At 40.0% G+C, this 22,549-nt stretch overlaps 2 protein-coding genes across 8 annotated transcripts in view; one reads left to right on the forward strand and one right to left on the reverse strand.

Moving 5' to 3' along the window:
- Positions 1–9,938, forward strand: part of ELK3 (ETS transcription factor ELK3) — a 222,376-nt gene extending 212,438 nt beyond the window's left edge. For 3 of the 5 annotated variants that reach the window (XM_089308809.1, XM_089308812.1, XM_070052728.2), the window contains 2 exons: positions 1,450–1,572; positions 7,659–9,938. In XM_089308809.1, coding sequence (XP_089164935.1) covers positions 1,450–1,572; positions 7,659–7,757 — 222 coding nt within the window. In that variant the 3' untranslated portion in view covers positions 7,758–9,938. The remainder of the gene's footprint in view (positions 1–1,449; positions 1,573–7,658) is intronic. The other 2 variants (XM_089308810.1, XM_070052730.2) reach the window with 1 other exon arrangement.
- Positions 9,939–17,074: 7,136 nt separating this feature from the next.
- CDK17 (cyclin dependent kinase 17) overlaps positions 17,075–22,549 on the reverse strand; it is a 105,250-nt gene continuing 99,775 nt past the window's right edge. For all 3 annotated transcript variants that reach the window (XM_008256919.5, XM_051845785.3, XM_089308808.1), the window contains exons 14-17: positions 21,835–21,877; positions 20,793–20,883; positions 19,688–19,765; positions 17,075–19,160 (exon numbers count right to left, since the gene is read on the reverse strand). In XM_008256919.5, coding sequence (XP_008255141.1) covers positions 19,123–19,160; positions 19,688–19,765; positions 20,793–20,883; positions 21,835–21,877 — 250 coding nt within the window. In that variant the 3' untranslated portion in view covers positions 17,075–19,122. The remainder of the gene's footprint in view (positions 19,161–19,687; positions 19,766–20,792; positions 20,884–21,834; positions 21,878–22,549) is intronic.

A 22,549-nucleotide genomic window follows, 5' to 3' on the forward strand; every position in this document is an offset into this window, starting at 1 on the left:
CTGGCTCCTGGCTTCACATTAGCGCAGCACCGGCCGTAGTGACCATTTGGGGGTGAACCAATGGAAGGAAGACCTTTCTGTCTCTCTCATTGTCTAACTCTGCCTGTCCAAAAAAAAAAAAAAAAGGTCCATTGTCTTATTTAAATCTTTCCCATGACCTTGCAAGTGCTGAGGGGGGTTTTATTTTCTTCATTGTACACGTTAGGAAACTGAGGCATGGAGAGGTTTGCTAGCGGTTAATTCTTAACCGTCAGGCCAGATGGCCTGCCCCGCTTGTCAAACTGCCTTGGCCTGGAACACATGGGAAGCTTATTCACCACGTGTATTTTTCCTAGTAACCTCATAGGTCATTTCAGTATGTAGGAAATGCCCTGGAACTGACGACTCCAAGAATTTGGTAAAAGCTTGTTTACTTTTCAGCAACTTCACAGTTTGAGGACCTTTCGATGTTTGTCTCCATTCCACCAAACAGAGCAGACCTTTCAATTCAGGGTGAAGCCCAAATGCTCTTGATAATTAATGAAGCTGCTGAGGCCAATTCTAGGAAAAAATAACACTTCACATCCAGCGTGATGCAATCGGAGATGCTGGCGCCTGGGCTGCGCTGCTGCTCATACAAAGCACCTTATTGACATCACAGGCCCACGGAGGGGCTCCCTGCAGGCACCCAAGGTGCAGGAGCACCCTGTGCCAAGGAGTCTGCCACTAAGAATAAAAACTGCAGACTCACCAGCTGGGCCGGCTGTTTCTCCTGCTCACTAGCTGGCTCTCGGGCCAGGACTCCTGCTGTGTGTGTGCGTGCGTGCGCGTGCACATGCAGGCCCTCTCAGTCTCCTGGGAAACCCAGAGTTTGGGCTTCACACCCAACCTGACATATCGCAGGGTGATGAATTCTCACCAACCCCACATCCGGAGTGAAATCTGGAAGCCCCAGCGTGGGGCTTTGGAAGAAGCTGCTACAGGCTATTTTAACAGCAGATCTTAAACTATTAAAGGGCTACTGTTACAGAAAGTGAAGCTTGGGGAAGTGGTTTAAAAAATGTGTGTCTGTGTAACCCAAGTAATGGGTGTCTGCTGTAGAAAAACCAAGAACATACAAATGACCAGTAACATCGTCATGACAGCCTGTTTTGCTGTGTCCTACATCTTGGTTAATCTGGGACAGGAAGTAAGTTGAGGGAACCATTTGGAGAAAAGATGATGCAAGCTTGAGTTTTCCACCAGAATGTTTAGGGAAAATAGCTGGTCAATCCCTCTGCTGTACAGTTGCTCATAAAATTAACATTGGAGAAAACAGAAGTCAAACAGTGTGGAAGTTACCAGATTGTCCTGAGCGGAAGAGGCTTGTCTCTTGGCCCCTGGCCAGTGCACCTCACGTCTCTGCTGCTTGGTCATGGCTGGAGGTATGCAAATCTATACCAAGAACTGTGTATCTGCTTTTTCTCCCAGACACCAAATGGATTGCTTCTGACCCCAAGTCCACTGCTGTCCAGCATACATTTCTGGAGCAGCCTTAGTCCAGTTGCTCCATTGAGTCCTGCCCGGCTACAGGGGCCAAACACGCTGTTCCAGGTGAGCAAACATCGAACTTAGGAGGGCTGTTTTCTCTTCTGAGTTGCAAAGTTACAGGTGGTGATTTCTGTCCTATGTTTGATTACAATGTTAAGTTTCCAAAGGGAGTTCAAGTGAGGGGGGCTGCATACCCTTCAGAGGCAGACATTTTTCACTGGGGGCAGAAAGGCATGTTCATGTCAGGTATCCCTGTGTGGAACAATTAATTCTTAAAGTGCTTTGGATGTTTTCATTTGGTAATGCGAACTAGAAATGTATTAAGCTTTTAACTTTGAGAAAAAGTTTTCAAAGTTCCTAAGAAGCTTTAGAAGATAAATCCTATTAGTGTCGTGACTGACTTGAAGTAGATTACAAAATAAAAGCAGTGAACAGTTTCTCCCTATTGGGATAGAAACGTGTCTGCAAACGTCTGCGAATCAAAACCGGCTGTTCCTCATTCTGCAGCAAAAAAGGCCCATCCAGAGCATTCAGTTAAAAATGATGAGACTGGGCTGCTCCACCTGGTAGAGCTCTCCGCACTCGGTGAGCGCCTTCCTGTTCATTCACACACTGGAATCCTGCAGCAGCACGCCCTGCTGTCGGCTGGGAAGCATCATCTCCTCTTTGAGGTCCAGAGACTGTTAACCACCAACCACGGTGCTGTTGTTTGAATATGTGAGCACAGGTAGAAAGGATCCGAGGGACAGGAATGAAGCCAAAGGTGGGCACACGGCAGCCTTGTCTCACCCACCCTGCATTCCACACCCCACAGTGTGGCTCGCTCCAAGTGAGCCGCAGTCCTTGGGCTCCTGTACCATCTGGCACTGACTGCCCGCTGTCCTGTCCATCTTTCCTCCACTAGACTGTGGGTCTGCAAGAAACCAGGAATCCTATTCCCCATGGTGCCCCTCAGCATCTAGAGCATTGCTTGGTACACAAATGGTACTCCTATTTATGGCTGACTGTGTAAATGAGCGGATGCTAGAATTTGTAGAGATATCTAAGAAAGGAAAATGTTAGATCAGGGAGACTTGACCTTTTTAACTGGTCATTTTGCTTGTTAAGGTGACCATTTGCTAGGGGTTAGACATGCTAGGATTCAGGATCTTGTTGGAAGGGTGGGTCTGACTAAATAGGTTTTGATTGCTATCTTGGTTCTCTGGTTTCCTAGTAGTGGAGTCGGGTGTCATGGTGTGACTGTGTCCCTGGGGTACTCAGGTTTCTTTCTTTCCCCTGCTCTGTATTCCCATTACAAGGAATTGAGCTATGGTCATGCACAGCTAACATGCTGACTTTGAACCATTTCAACTTGGAGATGTATAAACTAGAAATAGCAAAAAGCAAATACAGTATTAGGAAAGTTCTAGATTAGGAATACTAATCTTTTGTTGGGGAAATCCAAGAGCTTGTTTTGCCTAAGCCTTGAGATTCAAGCAGTATTCTGGTAGGAAGGAGCTGTGCGGCTACAGTAAGGCCCGCGGAGTTGGGGTTGCACACTCTATAATCCTAGAATGGAGCAGCGTCTGCAGAGTCAGTAGGTGTCTGGAAATAATGAATGGCCGCTCATTGCTTTCCTTAGTGCGAATTCTGGCATCTGATTGCTACAGGGCTTGTTGACCTCTTAGAGAATAACTAATTCGGGATTTTTTTTGGGACTCCTTGCCTTACATCTCAACTTTTCCAGCCCAGTATCCCTAGTAGCAACACTGGTTTAGTCCACAGTGATTGTATACACTATGGCTTCTCTGGGAGTTGGGAGAGGTGCACACCCTCCTCAGTCACTTCTGCAGACCAGTGGCTCTCAAATTTAGCATGTGACAGGATCACCCTGGGGGTGTGGCACCTGATAAAAACATTTTCTTTCAAGGTTCTAGTGATGCTGCTGGTCTAGGAATCAGTGCAGAACAGTGGTTCCTAAATTACACTTGGAATTCAGAATTACTACATTTAAAGGCTACCTGGTTAGGGTTTTATTTTAGTTACACCAAATGGACTTCTCTCCTGGAGCCATTCAAAATACAGCTCTGAAAAAAATATACATTGCAGTCTCAGTGGCTGACAGCTTGCATGCTTTTGGGCCCTCTTTTGTGGTTGCATCCATGAGACTAAAAACAATTTTGTTCATTTTAAAATATTACTCTTCCTGTGAAAAAAGCAGTTGAGGGTGGTAAAAGTTGAAAGAGGTAAGCAACAAAATATGGTAAGAGGACTAATTTTTTTTCTTGAAAGGCAGAGAGAGAATCTTCCATCCACTGAGTCACTCCCCAAATGTCTGCAACAGCTGGGACTGGACCATGCTGAAACAATGATCCTAGAACTCCGTGCAGGTCTCTGCCATGGGTATCAGGAACTCGGGTACTAGCCATCAGCTGCTGCCACCCAGGGTGCAATTGGGAGTGGTGGAATTGGGAGTGGTACCAGGACTTGAACCCGGGCAATCTGATAGAGAATGCAGGCATTTCAAATGCTTTAATTCCTATGCCAAACCTCTACCCCAATTCTTTCTCATGTTTAAGACTGAACATTACAGTTGATAGGTTTTCAGAATTCAGATTACTGTCAATCAGTAGTGCCCTTTAAGTATCTCTTAATCGACAGTGTCCATTTTAAACCAATGAAGATAATTTTGTTTTAAAGCAACAACTTCTTTCACATATGCTATCAATGTGTTGGAGAGAAGAACGAAGCAGACTTGGCCTATAACAGCTGTTGAGTGATGTTGGCCAGTTTCCTGTTGTGATCATTGGAAAGGCAAGTCCCCTTGGGTAATAGCTGACAGAGCTATTTTTGCACAGAATACCTGATAGAATTGTTAGATATTGAAGAGCTTCAGGGAAGGAGAGATGGGAAAGGAAACCAGCCTTTCTGGAAGAGAGGTACACTTTGTAATTGAGAATTTTTTGACAAAGATTTGAGAGGGGGAGAGAGATGGGGGGAGAGAGGGAAAGAAAGAACTTCCCTCTGCTGGTTCACTCCCCCACATGGTCAAAACAGCACCTAGCCAAGTGCCTGGAACTCTCTCCAGGTTTCCCACGTGGGTGCAAGGACTTGGGACACCTTCTGCTTTTTCCCAGGCACATTAGCAGGGAGCTGGATCGGGAAAGCAACAGGGACTTGAACTGGCACCTCTGTGGGTGAAACACTGGTGTCTCAGGTGGTGGGTTGTACCCTCTGTGCCATAACACTGGCCCCAGAGAAATGTTTTAACGAGGAAAGGTTCCAAATGTAAATACAGAACCTTGATTTACAAGTAAGTGTACAGTCTCTTAACACTAGACAGTTGGACGTTTTGAGTTTGTTAGATGTCTGTTCGTCATGTTTAAAATGGAGTTGGATCAAATTTCGGATATACCTAGTAGGTACAGATGTATGTTGAAATAAGGTGGAGCTAATTAAGTTTTCAGTTGAGAAATGTGTTCTGTAATTTTTAACTCCACAAATCTAACCCAGCAAATATTTGCAGTGCTGTGTGGCAGCGACTGCAGGGAATACAGCAAGTGAATGCTGGGTAAACAAAGTGCCCAGGGAAACTGCCAGAGTAGCTCTTTGCAGCTGGGTACTGGACAGGGGCTCTAAGGAAGCAGCACCACTGAACTGAGTGGGGAAGGAAGGACAGGATTTTCACAGTGAGTAGAGCACAGTTTAGGCTAATAGATGGGCATGACTTGAATATGAAAGTCAGTTCAGGAATGGACAGTGATGGGCGTTCAGGTCAGATGAACAGCTGTGGGCCTTCAGTAGTATCTGCGAGGGGCTCCACCTTCATGGTTGAAGCTTTTCAAGCTGCAGAGCAGAGTGTAAGCTTTCAAGTTGTCACTACTGTCAGCGTGGAGAGGACTAAAGAAGTGGAAGGGACAGAAAAGATGAGTGGAAACCTATACAGTGCTCCAAGTCCTCTCAGGCTGGGACAGTGGACACAGGAGTCTATTTAGAAGACATCTGAGAAGACTTGAGTTGGGTTTAAGGAGTCAGCAGGTGGTGAGAAATGGGGAAAGGCATGGTTACCTACTATTAAAAGACTGGAAATGCTAATAGCATTTATTGAGGGCTTACCATGTGCCTGACATTGTTTGAAACACTAAAAAAAAATATTGCATATTCCCAATAATTCTGTTTTAAAGATTTATTTTCTTTGAAAGAGTTAGAGAGGTAGAGACAGAGATCTTCCATCCACTGGTTCACTCCCCAGATGGCCGCAACGGCAGGAGCTGCGCCAATCCAAAGCCAGGAGCTTCTTCCGGGTCTCCCATGAGGGTGTAGAGGCCCAAGGACTTGGGCCATCTTCCACTGCCTTCCCAGGCTACAGCAGAGAGCTGGATCAGAAGAGGAGCAGCCAGGACCAGAACCGGCACCCATATGGGATGCCAGTACTTCAGGCCAGGGCTTTAACCTGTTGAGCCACAGCACTGGCCCCAGTTCTATTTTAGAACTGAGAAAACTAAGAGATACTGCCCAACTTACCCAAGATCACACACTAGTAAATGGCAGAGCCCTAATTCAAGTTGAGAGCTAAATTTATTCCTAGTCACCACTGAGCACCAGATTAAAAAGTAGGTCTTGTGGGAAGAGGCATTGGTTGGGGACATTTAAAATGGAATAGTTGTCAAGTCCAGGCATGGTATGGGAGAAAAGATGGCTGAGGCAAGAAGGGGACTGTGGTGGGAGAGCAGCCAATAAAGATGACCAAGGTACACGCCAGGAAAGGCCGGCTAATCGAGAGGAATGCCGGCAGTGGAGTGTGTGCACATAAACAAAGCCAAAGCTGATGAGTAAAGACCAGAGAGAAGACTCGAATCAAAGGAATCAAAGTTCAAAACCTGCTCTTCCAGTGTTCACTTCTAAGTCAACAGGAATAGTGGTTAAGAGCATGGGTTGAACACACAAAATTATATGTGAATCGATAACATAAGTGGATGAAACTATAGAAAAAATTCCAAAATATCAGAAATGAGAAATGTTGCATATGCTCAAAACTACTAAAAGTGAAAGTTATTAAAGACCTGTGCCACAATGAACTGGGCAGTTTGACGGAGGAAATATTTCAGACAGTTTAAAACTTGGTTTTGCTGCTGACTTGCTGTGACCTTTCACCAATCAGAATTTCTTTCACTGTTTTTCTCATCTGGAAAATGGAGATTACAAAACTTACTGTGTAGCCCCCAGATAGCATAGGATGTGATAACCTTTGATAAAACTGTTAAGGTATAGACAATGTTACTGAAACAGCCTGGAAATTACAAAGAATACTCATTGACTTGCTCTACAAATATTTATTGTACTTCTAATATGTGCCAGGCCCTTAAGTTCGATACTCAGTGCTTAAGTTTAATATTTAACTCCAGCTGAACTAAACAGGAATTAAGCTAGAAGACAGTCCAGATGATTTTGACAAATATCATCCTAGACATACCTAGTTGCAAGTCGTCACCTATCAAAAGGAGTCCTTTCTTTATTCCTGGCCAGTTGAGTGTATAGCTAATGTATTTGTTTGAAACAAGTTTCACCTTTGAAAGTATATACCTTATCCTACTATGTATCTTGATTACCAGCAACACAGAAATTATTTTCATTCTTTAAGCTTGTCACTTATGGGTGATCTCTAATAGATTTGTTTTTATCATTTTAATTAGAATACTTTCTCCGCTCCAAAGTAAAAATGTTTTTTCTATTCTAAGTCTTTTAAGGTAGAAACATAATACTGAGAAACATCTTTGTAGTACTCTGGAATATTGACAGTCAAAAATACAATGAGAAATTACAAATATGGTAGTCTGGTCTGACTGGGTCTTTTTTAATTTTTAAAGCAAACTGGCATTCCAAGTAGCTTGGAATCTTTAGAAATGGTTTTAGAACATTTCAGTAATTTATAAAGTATCTTCTAGCAGCCTCTGCATATAGAATAGACATTTTCAGGGCCCTACCCTGAATATATTGTGGGTAATCTTGTTCTCATTGTCACCTTCCAGTTACTCTGTGAAATACATTGGCAACCAGTCTCTACTACAAGGGTGATGAGAGAACTGAACTATGGTTTGGCAGTGTCAGGGACCCAAGTTCTTCCACTGAATTTGTAATAATTAATTAAAAAAATCTTTTCTTCCCTACAGTTCCCCACACTGCTTAACGGCCACATGCCAGTGCCAATCCCCAGTCTGGACAGAGCTGCTTCTCCAGTACTGCTTTCTTCCAACTCCCAGAAATCCTGATGACATCTGGCCAAAATTAAAGACTCATTAACAGATGAAACAGATCTGTCCCATGGGCTAGTTTACCTGTGTCGTAAGAAGGACATCGTGAAACCCCCTGTTAATTTGGTTTGCACTTTTCATAACATGGATAGTCTAGATTTATGTTAGCATTTTAAAAACTGTTTTTATATATATTCAAATATATATGAAAATCTGTTTTGCATTAAGTGAATTTTAATGTCTGTTTTTATATCCTCGTAGCTCTTAAGTGTTGAACACTGTTGACAGTGAAGAACTTTTCTTAATGGTTTTCAGTAGAACTAATAAGGATGTGAAGCTTTTTCCTTAATTCTGCATATGCTGAACTGTGCTTATAACACCCTATAACCAGCTGTGCCTTCCTTTGCATTTAGTTTATGTAAATGATTTATATATTTTTTAGTATTAAGAAAAATGAAAGACAAAAATTAGTAACAAACAGCTCTCTAGTAGAATTTCACTGTTTTTCACAAATAAGCAATGTGAAAGCATAATCATATCACTTTTTTGCTTTCAATTGTTAAGAATTGCCTTAGAACATTTTTGAACTGAAACTCAATGTAGTGTCCAAGTAACATTTTTATATGAATAAACCAAGCCATATTTAGACAATAAAAATTCGTAAGAGAAAATGCTCTAAAGTACATTTTTAAAGAAATGAACTTAGATGCCTCTGAAACAAAAATCAGAAGAGTTACATCAAATTCACATTATCTTGAGCCCCTAGGGTATTTCCTGTTAGCATATTCTTATTTTAAAAACAAGCCCTGGTTCTCTCCATTTTCCACAGAGTCACATCATCTGATATATTTACTGTGTTAGAGCTCCCAGACTACAGATGACTCCAAACAACAGTTTTGCTACATCATGTGTTGTCACGATCTTCATGGGTCAGTAACCTCCTTACAACAAACCAAACTGGAAGTACTGCAGCTCTGACTTGTGGAAATTCAGAGGGAGGATACACTACTTAAAGAATTGCTAAATTTATGCTGAGAGTAAAGGAAATCTAAAAAATATTCTGAAGGAACTTATTGTGGAACTGAACTGATAACAGTCTGGAATACTGTAATAAATTCTTTTGTGTGCTGTGGTTTACAGCAGTGTTAATTTTTTTGTTCCTTCAGAAAATCAGCAGGCATTGCACCTGTATAGAAGTAGCAAAGTTAATTGTAACCATTAACTACAAGTAATAGGGATCAGTTTGAAATGAACCAAATAACTGATGCAAGCCAGGTGTTAAATTACAGGGATTATTAGAAAGATTAGAGAAAACACATGCCTCCTTGATTATGGAGTAATAGGAGTGCATCCAAAATCCACACAGACAATACTGTCACCCCCTTACAGGCTAAAGATGATTCTGTAGTAATACAATAAAGGGAGGTGGTTCAGGGAACTGGTAGTTACAGTAGAATGCAGGATGTTCAGAGTTAGGAGGGGCCTTCAAGAATGCCTCCCACCAGTTTCCAGGTCAGGACAGGTGCACGGGAGAAGCTGGGGGTTGCCTGAAGCCACAAAGCTCTGAAGACAGAACACTGAGTGTGTTCAGTCTGATTGTCCCCAGTGCCTTGCTATAAGTAATCATTGGCCCAAACTATGTTAGGTAAGAAAAAGATAAATTGTTTCGCGAGGTAAGATTAGTCTAAAATGCAAGAATCTTATAAAATTAATGTGCAAAATATATATATATATATACACGTTTAGAATTTTTAAGATGTAAAAGCTGACTGGAAATTTGGTCCAAAGGAATATAAATTGATTTTATTCGAATACTGTGATGAACACGTACTCTATTATAGATGGAAAAAATACAATTTTTGGTGGGTCAGGATACTCACTGTAGCAGACAAGGTATTGAAGTGTAACTCTTAAGCTCTGCCTCATTCTGTGCGTGTGCATGTGTGTGTGTGTTTTAAATATGTATTTTAGCCAGAAAATAGATTTCAAAGAACATTAGATACCCCACTCCCTTTTATATGTCTGCTTGATCAATGTTAAACTACTGTGGCTTAAGTTTTCTGGAACCACAAGTATATAACCTGAACATTGGTCTCTTTGTACACATCTTTTCTATGACTTGAAATCTTCATTCACTTTCATACATGTATCATTTTTATTGTTATACTATTTTTGTTCAATAAATACTTTGTGATAAAAGATGTTTAGAGGCAAATGGGCTAGTTTTCTTTCATTTACTTGGGATCATCCCAACTTCACTTTTCCATATGGATACAAGTTGTAAAATGAGTTTTGTTACCTACCTTAAATAAGGCATATCCACAAGTGCTTTAAAAATAAATTACTGTGGCTGAATTGAGAGAGAATGGAATGAGTTTGAAAAGCAGTCTCCTGATCTTTCACATTTTAAGTTCCATCAGTTGATCTGTACTGAGAAGGGGGAAGTAAGGAGGAAGGAAAAAAGCCAAGTTATCATTTATTCTCTTAGCCACTCTGTTGATACAGGGAATGTGAACTGCCAGGCTTGGTAATAAAGGTTGTTATCCCCCCAGTCTCACTTCAGTTTAATGCAGTTTCCATGATGGGTCTGATACAGAGACTGGCGTATACTGTGGTGGTGGTGGTGGGGAACATGCACGTAGAAACAGCAAATTAACAGAGGTGAACAACTCACTGTCCCTAGAGAGTGCTAAGAGGTCTCAGGTATCTCAGTGCCAGGCACTGTGACTCGGTCTTCCCAACAACACTATGAAGGAAGTACCATAAGCCATTTCACAGATGAGGAAACTGAGGCCCAGAATGGTTGTTAACTGTCTGAAGATCGTCATGTTGCCTAGATTTCAAACTCAGCATTTTGATTCTAGAGGCCAAGATCTTAAGCTACAGGGAACTTCAAAAGAATTTAAACTAGCAAGCTATATCTTCACATAAAAAGTACCTGGTACACAAAAATCTTAAGTACATGTTTGCACTATTTTTTTTTCTGGGAGAGCATATTTTTAGTTATTATAAAGCTGGCCTTGCCTACACTTCTCCAGTATTGACTTTATCCCCAGTCCTACTCTCCCAGTGTGAGGTATGTGTGTGTGGAGAACACCTTGATTTTAGGTTAGTCCTTAAGTTTCTGCAGATTAGTCATATACTTTAGTAGTCACATATTTTAGCCTGCCAGAAAGAAAAACTTGCTTTTGTATCATTTTTTGATTGCTGCATTTGTCTTTGTTCAGAGAGAATAGACAGTTCCAAGTTAATGTTACATAACTGATAAGACTGTAACCTAGGACCTCTCAGCGCGTGCTCTTAATTCAATCAACAAAAAATATTCTAAAATGTTTCTTGGACTGGGATATAGATTTGGGTAAGAAATAATCCTCTCCTTCATAAAGCTCATAGTTTAGTGAGAGGGAAATAAAGTACGGTTAAGTGTGGTTACAGGTTTAAGTATAAGGATGCTGTTGGAAAGAAAGGCTGTTAAATAGCAGAGCACATAACCCCGTCTGGGTAAGGTGCGGTGTGTGTCAGGGAAGGCTTTCTGGAAGAAATAACTGAATTGAGATCCAAATTGAGACCCAAAGAATGAATGAGTATCAAATAACAGAAGAAAAGGGCAAGCAGGAAAGAGGATGCTTCAATTCGGGTGAGAGAGGAAACACTTGAGGAATTCAGTGAAGAGTATGGTTGGATTTAACTTTACTGAAAAAAGGCCTACAGTTCATCATTGTAAGAGATAGTATTACAGAAATTAAACAATAGAGTCTAAATTCACAGAAGAGGAGAGGGCTTCTGCAACATCAGAGTGATTGGCGTGGAATTCTATGAAAGAGCAAAAGGCCAAGACTGGGCACCAAAAACAATCTTCTAGTAAAATGATGCATGGACATCATCCAGAGATGAGTTACATGACCCACAACAGGACAATATCACCTGTGAATTCACTTGACAGCCTCAGCTGCATAAACTCGAGGGAGAAAGGAAGATGACGAGGACGATGCTGTAAGAATCAAGAGCTACTATCAGTGCAGCTGGAGAAACAGACTTTGTAGCACTACTCACCAGCACTGTTCTAGGAAAGACTTGAGACCTAAGAGTCTTGTGTAAATACCAAGTTTGTATCCACTAGATTTCCCTGCTTTCACCGGAGTCCAGTGGAGCCATCCTTTAGTAAACACTCAAGACCACTGATAAATCTGAGCTTTCCTCACCTCCTGAAAAGTTCAGCAAATCATCCAGATGGGTCACCAGCTTTCTTGTACATTATTATTTTTTGGACAGGCAGAGTGGACAGTGAAAGAGAGAGAAAGGTCTTCCTTTGCTGTTGGTTCACCCTTCAATGGCTGCCGCAGCCAGCATGCTGCGGCCGGTGCACCGCGCTGATCCGAAGGCAGGAGCCAGGTGCTTCTCCTGGTCTCCCATGGGATGCAGGGCCCAAGCACTTGGGCCATCCTCCACTGTACTCCCAGGCCACAGCAGAGAGCTGGCCTGGAAGAGGGGCAACCAGGACAGAATCCGGCACCCTGAGTGGGACTAGAACCCTGTGTGCCGGCGCTGCAGGTGGAAGATTAGCCTATTGAGCTGCGGCGCTGGCCTATTATTATTATTATGTTATCTGTGCCACTACTGCAGTAGGGCTAAGATGGAAGACAATGGCAGGAGCAGCCATCACAATTCCTATCTAATTTCTGTTCATCTTTCTCAAAAATGCACAACTGTACATCAAACACACCAACTATGCTCAAACAGAGGCTTATTTTATAATCTCTCAAGTGGTAACTTTCTAGAAATGTTGGTTTTAACTAAGTTGAAAATTTCCACTTAGGTAGAAGCCACCAATCAAAAATTCTCTCAATCATCATGGCCAACAATTTAATGTTATTTCCTAATCAAAGCAGCTTTATATTCTTCCTGTTTTTATTTTTAGAAGAATGGTGTCTTAAGCCCCCCCACCACCCAGGTTCAGTGATGGAAACTGATTATTAGCTTAGCCAAGAATGATGACAGCTGAGGGACTCTCCTGCCTATGGAAGGATCTGGACTAGAACACTGTAAAGATGAAACCACTGACATTAAGAATAATCAACTCAAAGGTATTTTCTTTGGGGGGGGGGATATTTTAAAAACCTATAGTACTGAAAATAACTATAAATACATACAGGAAAGGAAGAAAAGTTGCACTACAAAAAACCCAATTTCATAATAAGGCATTATTACGAAAAGCATATAAAGCAAACAAAACAAATAATTGGCAGAAATAAGTCCTTCCTTACAAGTAATTTAAATAGTCTAAAGTCTCTAGGACAGATTGGTAGAATAGAAATATGATCTGGGCTGGCGCTGTGATGTAGTAGGTTAAGCCTCTGCCTGCAGCATCAGTATCCCATATGGGTGTCGGTTCATGTCCTGGCTGCTCTTCTTCTGATCCAGCTCTCTGTTTATAGTCTGGGAAAGCAATGGAAGATGGCCCAAGTGCTTGAGCCCCTGCACCCACATGGGAGACCTAGAACAAAGTCCTGGCTCCATGGCCTTGGATAGGCCCAGCTCCAGCTGTTTCGGCCATTTGGGGAGTGAACTAGCAGGTGGAAAACCTTTCTGTCTGTCCCTCCCTATCTTTCTCTAACTCTGTCTCTCAAATAAATAAAATCTTAAAAAAATATATGAATCATCAATATACAATATGTAAGAGACTCACTTTAGATACACAGACACAAAGAGATTAAAAACAAAAGGGTGGAAAAGGATATTCCAAATAACACCCAGAAGAAACAAGAAGTAGCCATATTTCTGTCAGAGAAAAAGAAACTGTTAAAAAAAAGTTATAGGGCATGCAGGGACATTATATATGTAAAAAGTCCACTCCATGGCCATGAGATACATGTACCCAACTATAGAGCCCTAAAACATATGAAGTAAACACTGACAAACCTAAAGAAAAATTACAAATTTTCAATAGAAAAACTACATAGATCAATTAAAAACAGAAAAATTGAACATTCTAAACCAATTAGAGACAACAGACATGTCAAACTCTCCACCTACCTCCTTTCTTAGAATGAGATAATCTTGTGTGCACATGAAACTGTTTCCTGAATAAATCCTATGAGGGTACTTTGGGAAGCTTATGGAAAATGAAATTAAAAGAAGTTTATTTTGGTGCAACAGAATACAATGATGGTATTCAACATAAGAAACGATGTAAGAAAATCAACCAATGCAATATATATTAACAGAATGAAGATAAATCACAAATAATTCAACTGATGTGGAAACATAGCTTAACAAAATTCACCTTTCAGGGTAAAGTCACTCAATAAACCAATGCTAGAAGGAACTTCATTAATATAAAGTCACACATGAAAAACTCACAGCTGGGGGCCAGTGTTGTGCCACAGTGAGCTGAACTGAGCTGCTGCCAACACCCCATATTGGAGCCCTGATTCAAGTCCTGGCTTCTCTGCTTCCAATCCAGCTCCCTGCCCAATGCACCTGGGAAGGAGGAAAAGACGGCCCAAGTACCTGGGCCCTTGACATCCACATGGGAAACCTAGATGGAGCTCCAGGCTCCTGGATTCTGGCTTCTGCCTAGACCAGCCCTGGCTGTTGCAGCCATTTGAGGAGTCAACCAATGGATAAATAAACAAATAAACAAATAAAGTACATCTTTAAAAAAGAAAAACCCACAGCACATACCATATTCAACAGTGGAAGACTGAAAGCTTTCCCTCTAAAGTCAGAAACAAGAGGAAGCCTACTTTACAATTTCTATTCAACATTTATTTTCCTGGAAATTCTAGTCAGAATAATTAGGCAAGCTACCACAGTACTCAAAACATTGTGGTACTGTCTTTATGGATAGATATATAGATGCACAGACTGATGGATCAGAACTGAGAACACAGAAATAAATCCTCACATTTATGATCAACTGATTTTTGACAAGGGTGTCGTATCTTTCTAGGAGGGAAGATAAATCTTTCCAACAAATGTTGCTGGAAAAACAGGCACAGGTAAAAGAATGAAGGTAGACTTTACCTTATACAATATGTAAAAATTAAGTCAAAATTGATTAAGGCCCTAAATCAAAGAGCTAAAACTATAAAACTCCTAAAATGGGTAAAGTAGGAACTGGCATTGTGGCATAACAGGTTTAGCTGGTTTGAGTCCAAGCTGCTCCACTTCCTTATTTTTTTTTTAAAGATTTATTTTAAATATTTGAAAGAGTTACAGAGAGAGGTAGAGACAGAGAGAGGTCTTCCATCTGCTGGTCCACTCCCCAGAAGGCCGCAATGGCTGGAGCTGCGCTGATCCAAAGCCAGGAGCCAGGAGCTTCCTTTGGGTCTCCCATGAGGGTGCAGGGGCCCAAGGACTTGGGCCATCTTCTATTGCTTTCCCAGGCCATAACAGAGAGCTGGATCGGACGAGGAGCAGCCAGGACCAGAACTGACACCCACATGGGATGCTGGTGCTTCAGGCCAGGGCTTTAACCTGCTTTGCCACAGCGCCGACCCCAGCTGCTCCACTTCCAATCCAGCTCCCTGCTAATGTTGGCTAGGAAAGAAGCAGCAGAAGGCCCAAGTGGCTGGGCCCCTGCACCCACATCGGAGACCCAGATAAAGGTCCTGGCTCCTGGATTTGGCCTGGCCCACCCAGAGTTGTTGCAGCCATTTGGGGAGTGAACCAGCAGATGAATATCTGTCTCTCCCTCTCTCTCTCTGAAACTGTGCCTCTAATATAAATAAATAAATATATTTTTTTAAAAAAAGAAACACTGTAAACTATATAAAAAAGTATATGAACAGACATGTCTCTAGAGTAAATATATAAATGGCAAAAAAAAAAAAAAACAAAAAACCAAACATGAAAAGACGCCCAACATTACTAATCATTAGGTAAAGACAAATCAAAGCTACAAGGAGATACCACTTCCCTTCTATTAAAATGGATATAGCAGTAGAAAAAGGAAAATGGGTACTGGTGAGGATATAGTAATAGAAAAGGGAAACTGGGTATTGGTGAGGATGAGGAAACATTTGAATTCTCGTGCACTACTACAGGGAATGTAAAACAACTGCTGTGGGAAACAATTTGATGGTTCCTCATGAAGCTAAATACAGAATTATCACATGACTTTACAATTCCACTCGTAACAGTTAAAAGAATTGAAAACAGGAACTCAACAGATATGTCTACAACCATGTTCACAGCAGTTTTTTTTTTTTTTTTTTTTTTTTGGACAGGCAGAGTTAGACAGTGAGAGAGAGAGACAGAGAAAGTGAGTTATAGACAGTGAGAGAAAGACAGAGAGAAAGGTCTTCCTTCTGTTGGTTCACCTCCCAAATGGCCGCCACGGCCAGTGCTGTGTGCCGATCCAAAGCCAGGAGCCGAGTGCTTCCTCCCAGTCTCCCATGTGGGTGCAGGAACCCAAACACTTGGGCCATCCTCCACTGCCCTCCTGGGCCACAGCAGAGAGCTGGACTGGAAGAGGAGCAACTGGGACTAGTACCCAGCGCCCCAACCGGGACTAGAACCCGGGGTGCCGGCGCTGCAGGCAGAGGATTAGCCTAGTGAGCCACAGCGCTGGCCAACAGCAGTCTTACTTACAACAGCTAAAACAGGGAGGGAGGGACCCCAGTGACCCTCAACTGAAGAATGGATAAACAAAATATATATATTTATAATACATTATTATTTAGCCATGAGAAGAAATGAAGTTCTGGTAAATGCCAAAAATGGATGAACCATCAGAATACTATGCTAAACTAAATTAAATAAGTGAAACACAAAAAGGACAAATACGGTATAATTCCATTTATAAAAAATATCAAAAACAGATTCCACAGAGACAGGAAGTAGATTAGAGGTTATCAGGAGCCGGATGGGGAGACTAAATAGGGAATTATTTCTTGTAAGTTTGAAGTGATGGGCAATTCTGGAATGGTGGTAATTATCATACAACTTTGTTAATATAATTAACACCACTGAATTCTGTACTTACAAGTAGGTAACATTTTATGTTGCATATATCTTAACACAACTTAAAAAAAGGTAAAGAAAATCCACATGAATTATCTTGAATCTAAAAGATAACCACAGCATGTTAATAACTAATTAGTCTTTTGACTCTAAACTGATAAGGGAGCCAACAGTGTGCAGCTGCTCTACAGACCAGGAGTGACACATTCAAAATAAAAGAAATACCTTCTCTTACCTTAAGAACCTTGTCAGTTTAAGAGGAACCATAAGTGGTCAAGGTTCAAAATTTCTGAGTTTCAATTGTCTTCACTTCAGAGTTTTCAGGATCTGAATGGTGCTCAATTATCAAACAAAACAAAATACATTCATTTGCCTGCCAAATTTTTTAATAAAATGAATACCCCAGAACCTCCCAAGGAAGAATTTTATGTAACAACTGGATATACTTCTTCACCTTTTATATTCAAGAATCACACTTAGAATAACTAACTATATACCAAGTTTGCAACAAATCAAATCTTTACAATATGAAATACTAAGTTTGATACTTTGTAACTAAGAGTGCTATCCTGTAAAATTACAGCAGAGATTAATAAACGGTCAGCAAAAATACAAAGCATCACTTTTGGCACAGTGAGACAGTGCTATTTTAAGAATGACCCATTAAAAAAAAATTCCACTACTCAGTTTTCTTCCCTAAGAAAGAAGTGTGACTCAACAAAACCACATTTTAACAACATGGAGATTTTGTTATTATAAATTTCAAAACAAAATGGAGGAATTTTCACATAATATTTATAACCTTCAAAGTACAATATTAATACATGTCTGTCAGTTAGAAATAACAGCAGTTTGTTAGGCTACAGGGTTTAACATAAAACCAACTTACAAATGTGAAAAGCAGTAGTGGTCCAATATTCACCATTACAACATGAGTCTGTTTCTTCCAGAACATTTTTTTTTAAAATTAAAACTTCAGTATCATGAAAATATTAAAATAACACCCCCAAACATGCCACAATCACTATTCACAAATAAAGTTAAAATGAAATATACAAAAATTCACTTAATACTGTTAAATAACAATAAACTACAAGATTTCCTGAACAGAAATGGTAGGACCCCTGAATGTTTTACAGTGAATGCCAGGAAAAAAATTAAGTTATGACTATTTTCATGATATAAGGCAAAAATTTACATGACCATTTCAAAATATACCAAGTAAGATTTATAGTTTATAAGATGCACTAAACAAATAGTCCTTAAAAGTGAACACAAATGCTTTTAAAACACTGTTTCCAACACCAAAGTGTTTATGATGTTCTCTTAAAACTAATATTTAGTATCTCTAGTAAACAGATAATACCTACAATGCTTTAAAGCAGTCCTCTAAGTTCTCATTTCTTTCATTTGCAATTTATCATGGCTCATTCAAGGACATATTACAGCTTTAAGCTGATTCCAAGTGAATGTTACAGAAATACACACAGCCCCCAAATGAAAGAAACTGTTCCCCAATGAAGGATCATCCTTTCTAATAAAAAAAGAAATGTATTTAAAACAAATAAAAGCAGGACCTTTTATGCTTGAATTGACTTATATGGCTAAATTTTAACTAAATTAAAGGACAAGGTAAAATAGATGAGTGTATTAGTATACAGATATCCAGTAATATACAGCAGACATTTCTAAAATGAGGAATAATAGGTAAAAATGAGCGATTTTGGTGCTTTATTAGTCTAATGTGAAATCTCCAAAATGTCAGATGTTCACTTTCTTGAATCAAATTCTGCATCACATACTTTCCTAGACATAATATGTTTATCAATCTCTTAGCTACTCTTTATTAATGTTCAATAAGAAATTATACAGCATGAACTTAGAGTGTTCAAGATGGCTCACTTATTTTACTGTTAAGCAAAGCTAATTTACATTCCAGGAAACACTGCAGTTTAATTTTAAAAACAAACAAACAAACAAACAAAAAATGCAGCAGTAAAACAATTCGTGAGGAAAAACATATGCATTCACATATAATAAAGCCACTGCAACTTCAGGCATCCAACTATTGTGTTAAACAGACAGTAGTTACTTAGCAGCAATGATTCCGCAATAAATAATGCACTGTGTTTCTCAGTCCTGCACAAAAATTGCAGCTACAGTTACATCAATAGCTGTAACCTACTGGCTCTAATGGCAGAGAAGACCTGAAAACTGACTGTACAAAAACATTGTCACACTGTGACAACAAATATAAAAACAATCTGTAGGTCTGAAATAAAAAGACTCCACTGCGAAGAGGACAGTGTAGACAAACGGAGATTCCAAGTTCACCAAAAGAAATAATTGCCTTCAGATCTGAGTCCTTGATTGATAAGAAAGGCTGGGGGCTGGGCTTGAAACCATGTTATCAGACTTAAAAGAGCATGCTCTGTCTTCTGTTCTTCCCATGTCCTAAAATATAAAGTCATTTTATGAGGCAGTTCAAGGTTCAGTTTTATCCCACATACAGTATTTGGTGACTCTAGGAAGCTAATGTTCCCACCAGCAAAAGCTGATATTCCACCGTAAGAATGATCAGCACTTTCTTAAAGGGCCCTTTTGTTGATGGGGTCAGTCTACAGCTTCTGTGCTTCGAAGTGAAGAGCCTGATGACTAGAGAAGCACAAGATGTGTCTTCTGCCTCAGGTACCACGGATGGCGCGTGCAGATCAAGCCAGGTGACTTGCAAAAGGTCTTTGTGCCATCTGCAGCTTTCAGTATCCCTGACTTGACTGAGTCAGATTCCTCTCTGAAGGTTTACTGAGCTGCCCACATCATACAGAAAAGTGAGGACGTGCAATGCTAAACAGACACAGTTGTGGAATGCACTGTACATTGGTTTGTACATCAATAATTTTACTGATCAATTTATAAACCAAAAGCTTGGTTCCATACAAAAATTCATGATCGACACGTGAAATGGTTTATGACAAACACACCTGTCTCTGGATAAGAAGAATTTCGAAAACCCGGGTCCTTTTGCAACTGAATCTCTTTCAAACTGAATATTGATACACCTAAAATGCAAAATTTTGGACACAAATTATCTGATGAAGGTCTAACATTATTTAAAACAAATACAACCTAACTAAAGAAAGATGTTTAAAAAGCATATGCTGATTCAACACAGAACATTTACTACACGTATAAGGTTGTAGTCCTGCTGTAAGATTTTTCCTTTTCTGTTTTGAGGAGAAAACCAAGCGGTGGAGGATTAGCCTAGTGAGCCATGGCGCCGGCCCAGAAATCCACTTTTAACAACTCTGAATCGAATCCAGATTGGGTCTAAGGACAATGGCTGTCATGAGGTAGTATGTACCAACCTAAGTCTAATAAGAGTGATGACCTCTGCCTAGGTGCTACTGATTTCTTATACAGTAGTGGCAATGTGTTCACTGTGACAAGAAATAAAGCAAAGAAACCAAACATAAAGGCTTCAAAAAGTTTGTGGAAATGCATTTTATGAAGTAACTATGCATATATTTCAAAATTTTTTTGCATCAAAATAAGTATCTTTCAATTCTATTCTCTATGAATTTTTTAATGCACCCTCTTTAAGAAATTCTGATGAGGGCTGGCATTGTGGTGCAGTGGGTAAGACTGTATTCCTTTGACAACAGCATCTCATATGAACAACATTTTTGAGTCCCAGCCGCTCTACTTCCAATCCAACTCCCTGCTAATGTATCTGGAAAAGCAGTGGAAGATGGTCTGAGTTCCTGGGCCCCGGCCACACACATGGGACACCCAGATGGAGTTCCTGGCTCCTGGCTTTAGCCTGACCCAGCCCAGCCATGGGGGCTATTTGGGGAGTGAACCAGCAGATGCAAGATTCTGCCTGTGTCTTTCTGTCTCTCTCATCTTTCAAATAAATAAATAAATCTAAAAAAAAAAAAAAAAAAAAAGGAGAGAGAAATTCTAATCAAAATTACAGAAAAAAACTCATATTTTAGGCTTAAAAATCAAAAGCACCTGTTCCACCCCAGTCCCTAATCCTAGACAAATGAAAACAAAGGGTGGGGGGAAAATCACAGTTTTTCTTACTTTCTGGTAAAGCATGTATTCTTGGTCCCAGACTTCGAAAGTATACATGTTTCATGGCCTCTTCTGCTGAAACCCTTTTCTTGGATTCGTACTGTAAAAAGAAAACAATAGCCTCATTATCATTAATTTTATCTCTAATTATTAAAAAGTAGGGCAAGGGCAACTTAGTACATACAGCTACTTGTTAAAAATCTAGATCACTTAATAACTATTTTTTAAGCACCATTCTAGAGTAATCCAGATATATTCTAATTTGAGCTGCTACTGAGATTATGTAGCAATAATTATTTCAGTTCTACATTTCCAAGATAAGGCTGGATCTTAAATAAAATTGAAAGGGGATTTGACTTTTGGTAGTACTTTTCTTCATGAACTCCAAATGATTGATAGGAATATCTCTTATCTTTATGGAAGTCATTCTTAGTTACCAAATACCCATTTTCCTGCTTTTTTTTGATGACACAACCTAGACTTACTCAAGGTGTCTATGCTTCCAACTCCAGCAGAATGATTATGAATTACAACTGTTCTAAATTTAGGCTAATTATGACAGTCTGCAATCTCCAGCCTCTCCTACAATTAATTTTCTGGCCAATGAGACTTGGGTTGGTATTTCTGCTAAAGCCTCTACTTTCAAGATATAAGAAGACTAATATGGTTGGTAACACCCTCCTCCTCCTTCTTCTTCCTGCTTTGTACGAAAATATGAATGGTATTTGGAGGTGCAGCATCTTGTAAGGCAATTAAGTATAAGGAAAAGAGAGCATGAATTCCAGAGAACATAGCCTTGACATAGTTGATCTATGCCACCTGACTAGCTCCCATTGTTTTAGGTCATAAGGAGAAACCCAGACACATGAAGACCTAAGGAACCTTTTTTTTTTTTTTTCAACTGAAGCATGTGTTTTAAGCCTGCTAGATATGACCATAGGTATCTTATTTGTCATTAGCAATCCTTGAGGGAGGAATTACTAACCTCATTCCATGGATGAGGAAATGTACAAATACCCACTTAGCAATTACAAACTAAGATGTGACTTACCTGAAGAAATTTTGTTATCAACTCAATTCCTTCAGAGTCCAACCTAGAAGCAACAAAAACCAAGTGGCAATTTATTCTCTTTTATTTCAGCTGGTAGAAACTTCTAAGATAAAACTATTCTAAGTGCTTTAATTTGCTAAATGTAAGTGCCCCCAAATTAGTCACTCTTGTTGTCTTCAGACAGACAACTGTTTTGGCCCTAAAACACATTTTGTTTTAAAAGAACAATCCATGAATAACTGGGCTGAAATTGAAATTTACAATATTCAAGAACAAATTAAAATTACAAAATATTTAAGAATCACCATTCTATGCCAAGACAAAGCAACATCTATCATAAGGAAAACTTCAGAACTGCATCAATTTTCAGTATTCCACTCAAGGCAAGCATCCAGGAGCATCATCTTCCTATTGTATAGTTGAAAATATAACAATAAAGTGACTCCAAAATGAATCACTTTGGCTCAAGATAAACACAGGGATGAGCCACTCAGCTTTGGGTTTTTTGTTTGTTTGAACTTATGAGGAAGTGAGCAGGTTCACTCCCCAAATGCCCACAATGGCCAGGGCTGGGTGAGGAGCAGAGCCAGTTTAATCCAGCATTCCACATGGTTGGCAGGGACACTGGCTTAATTTACATATGCCTCAACAATTTCATTAATCTGGGCTACAAAACCAAAGATATAGTCAATCTAGTTACAGTGATGAAATGAAC

The sequence above is a fragment of the Oryctolagus cuniculus genome, chromosome 11 (assembly GCF_051225735.1).
Source record: "Oryctolagus cuniculus isolate XC-2025 breed Fujian yellow rabbit chromosome 11, ASM5122573v1, whole genome shotgun sequence".
Lineage (NCBI taxonomy): Eukaryota > Metazoa > Chordata > Mammalia > Lagomorpha > Leporidae > Oryctolagus > Oryctolagus cuniculus.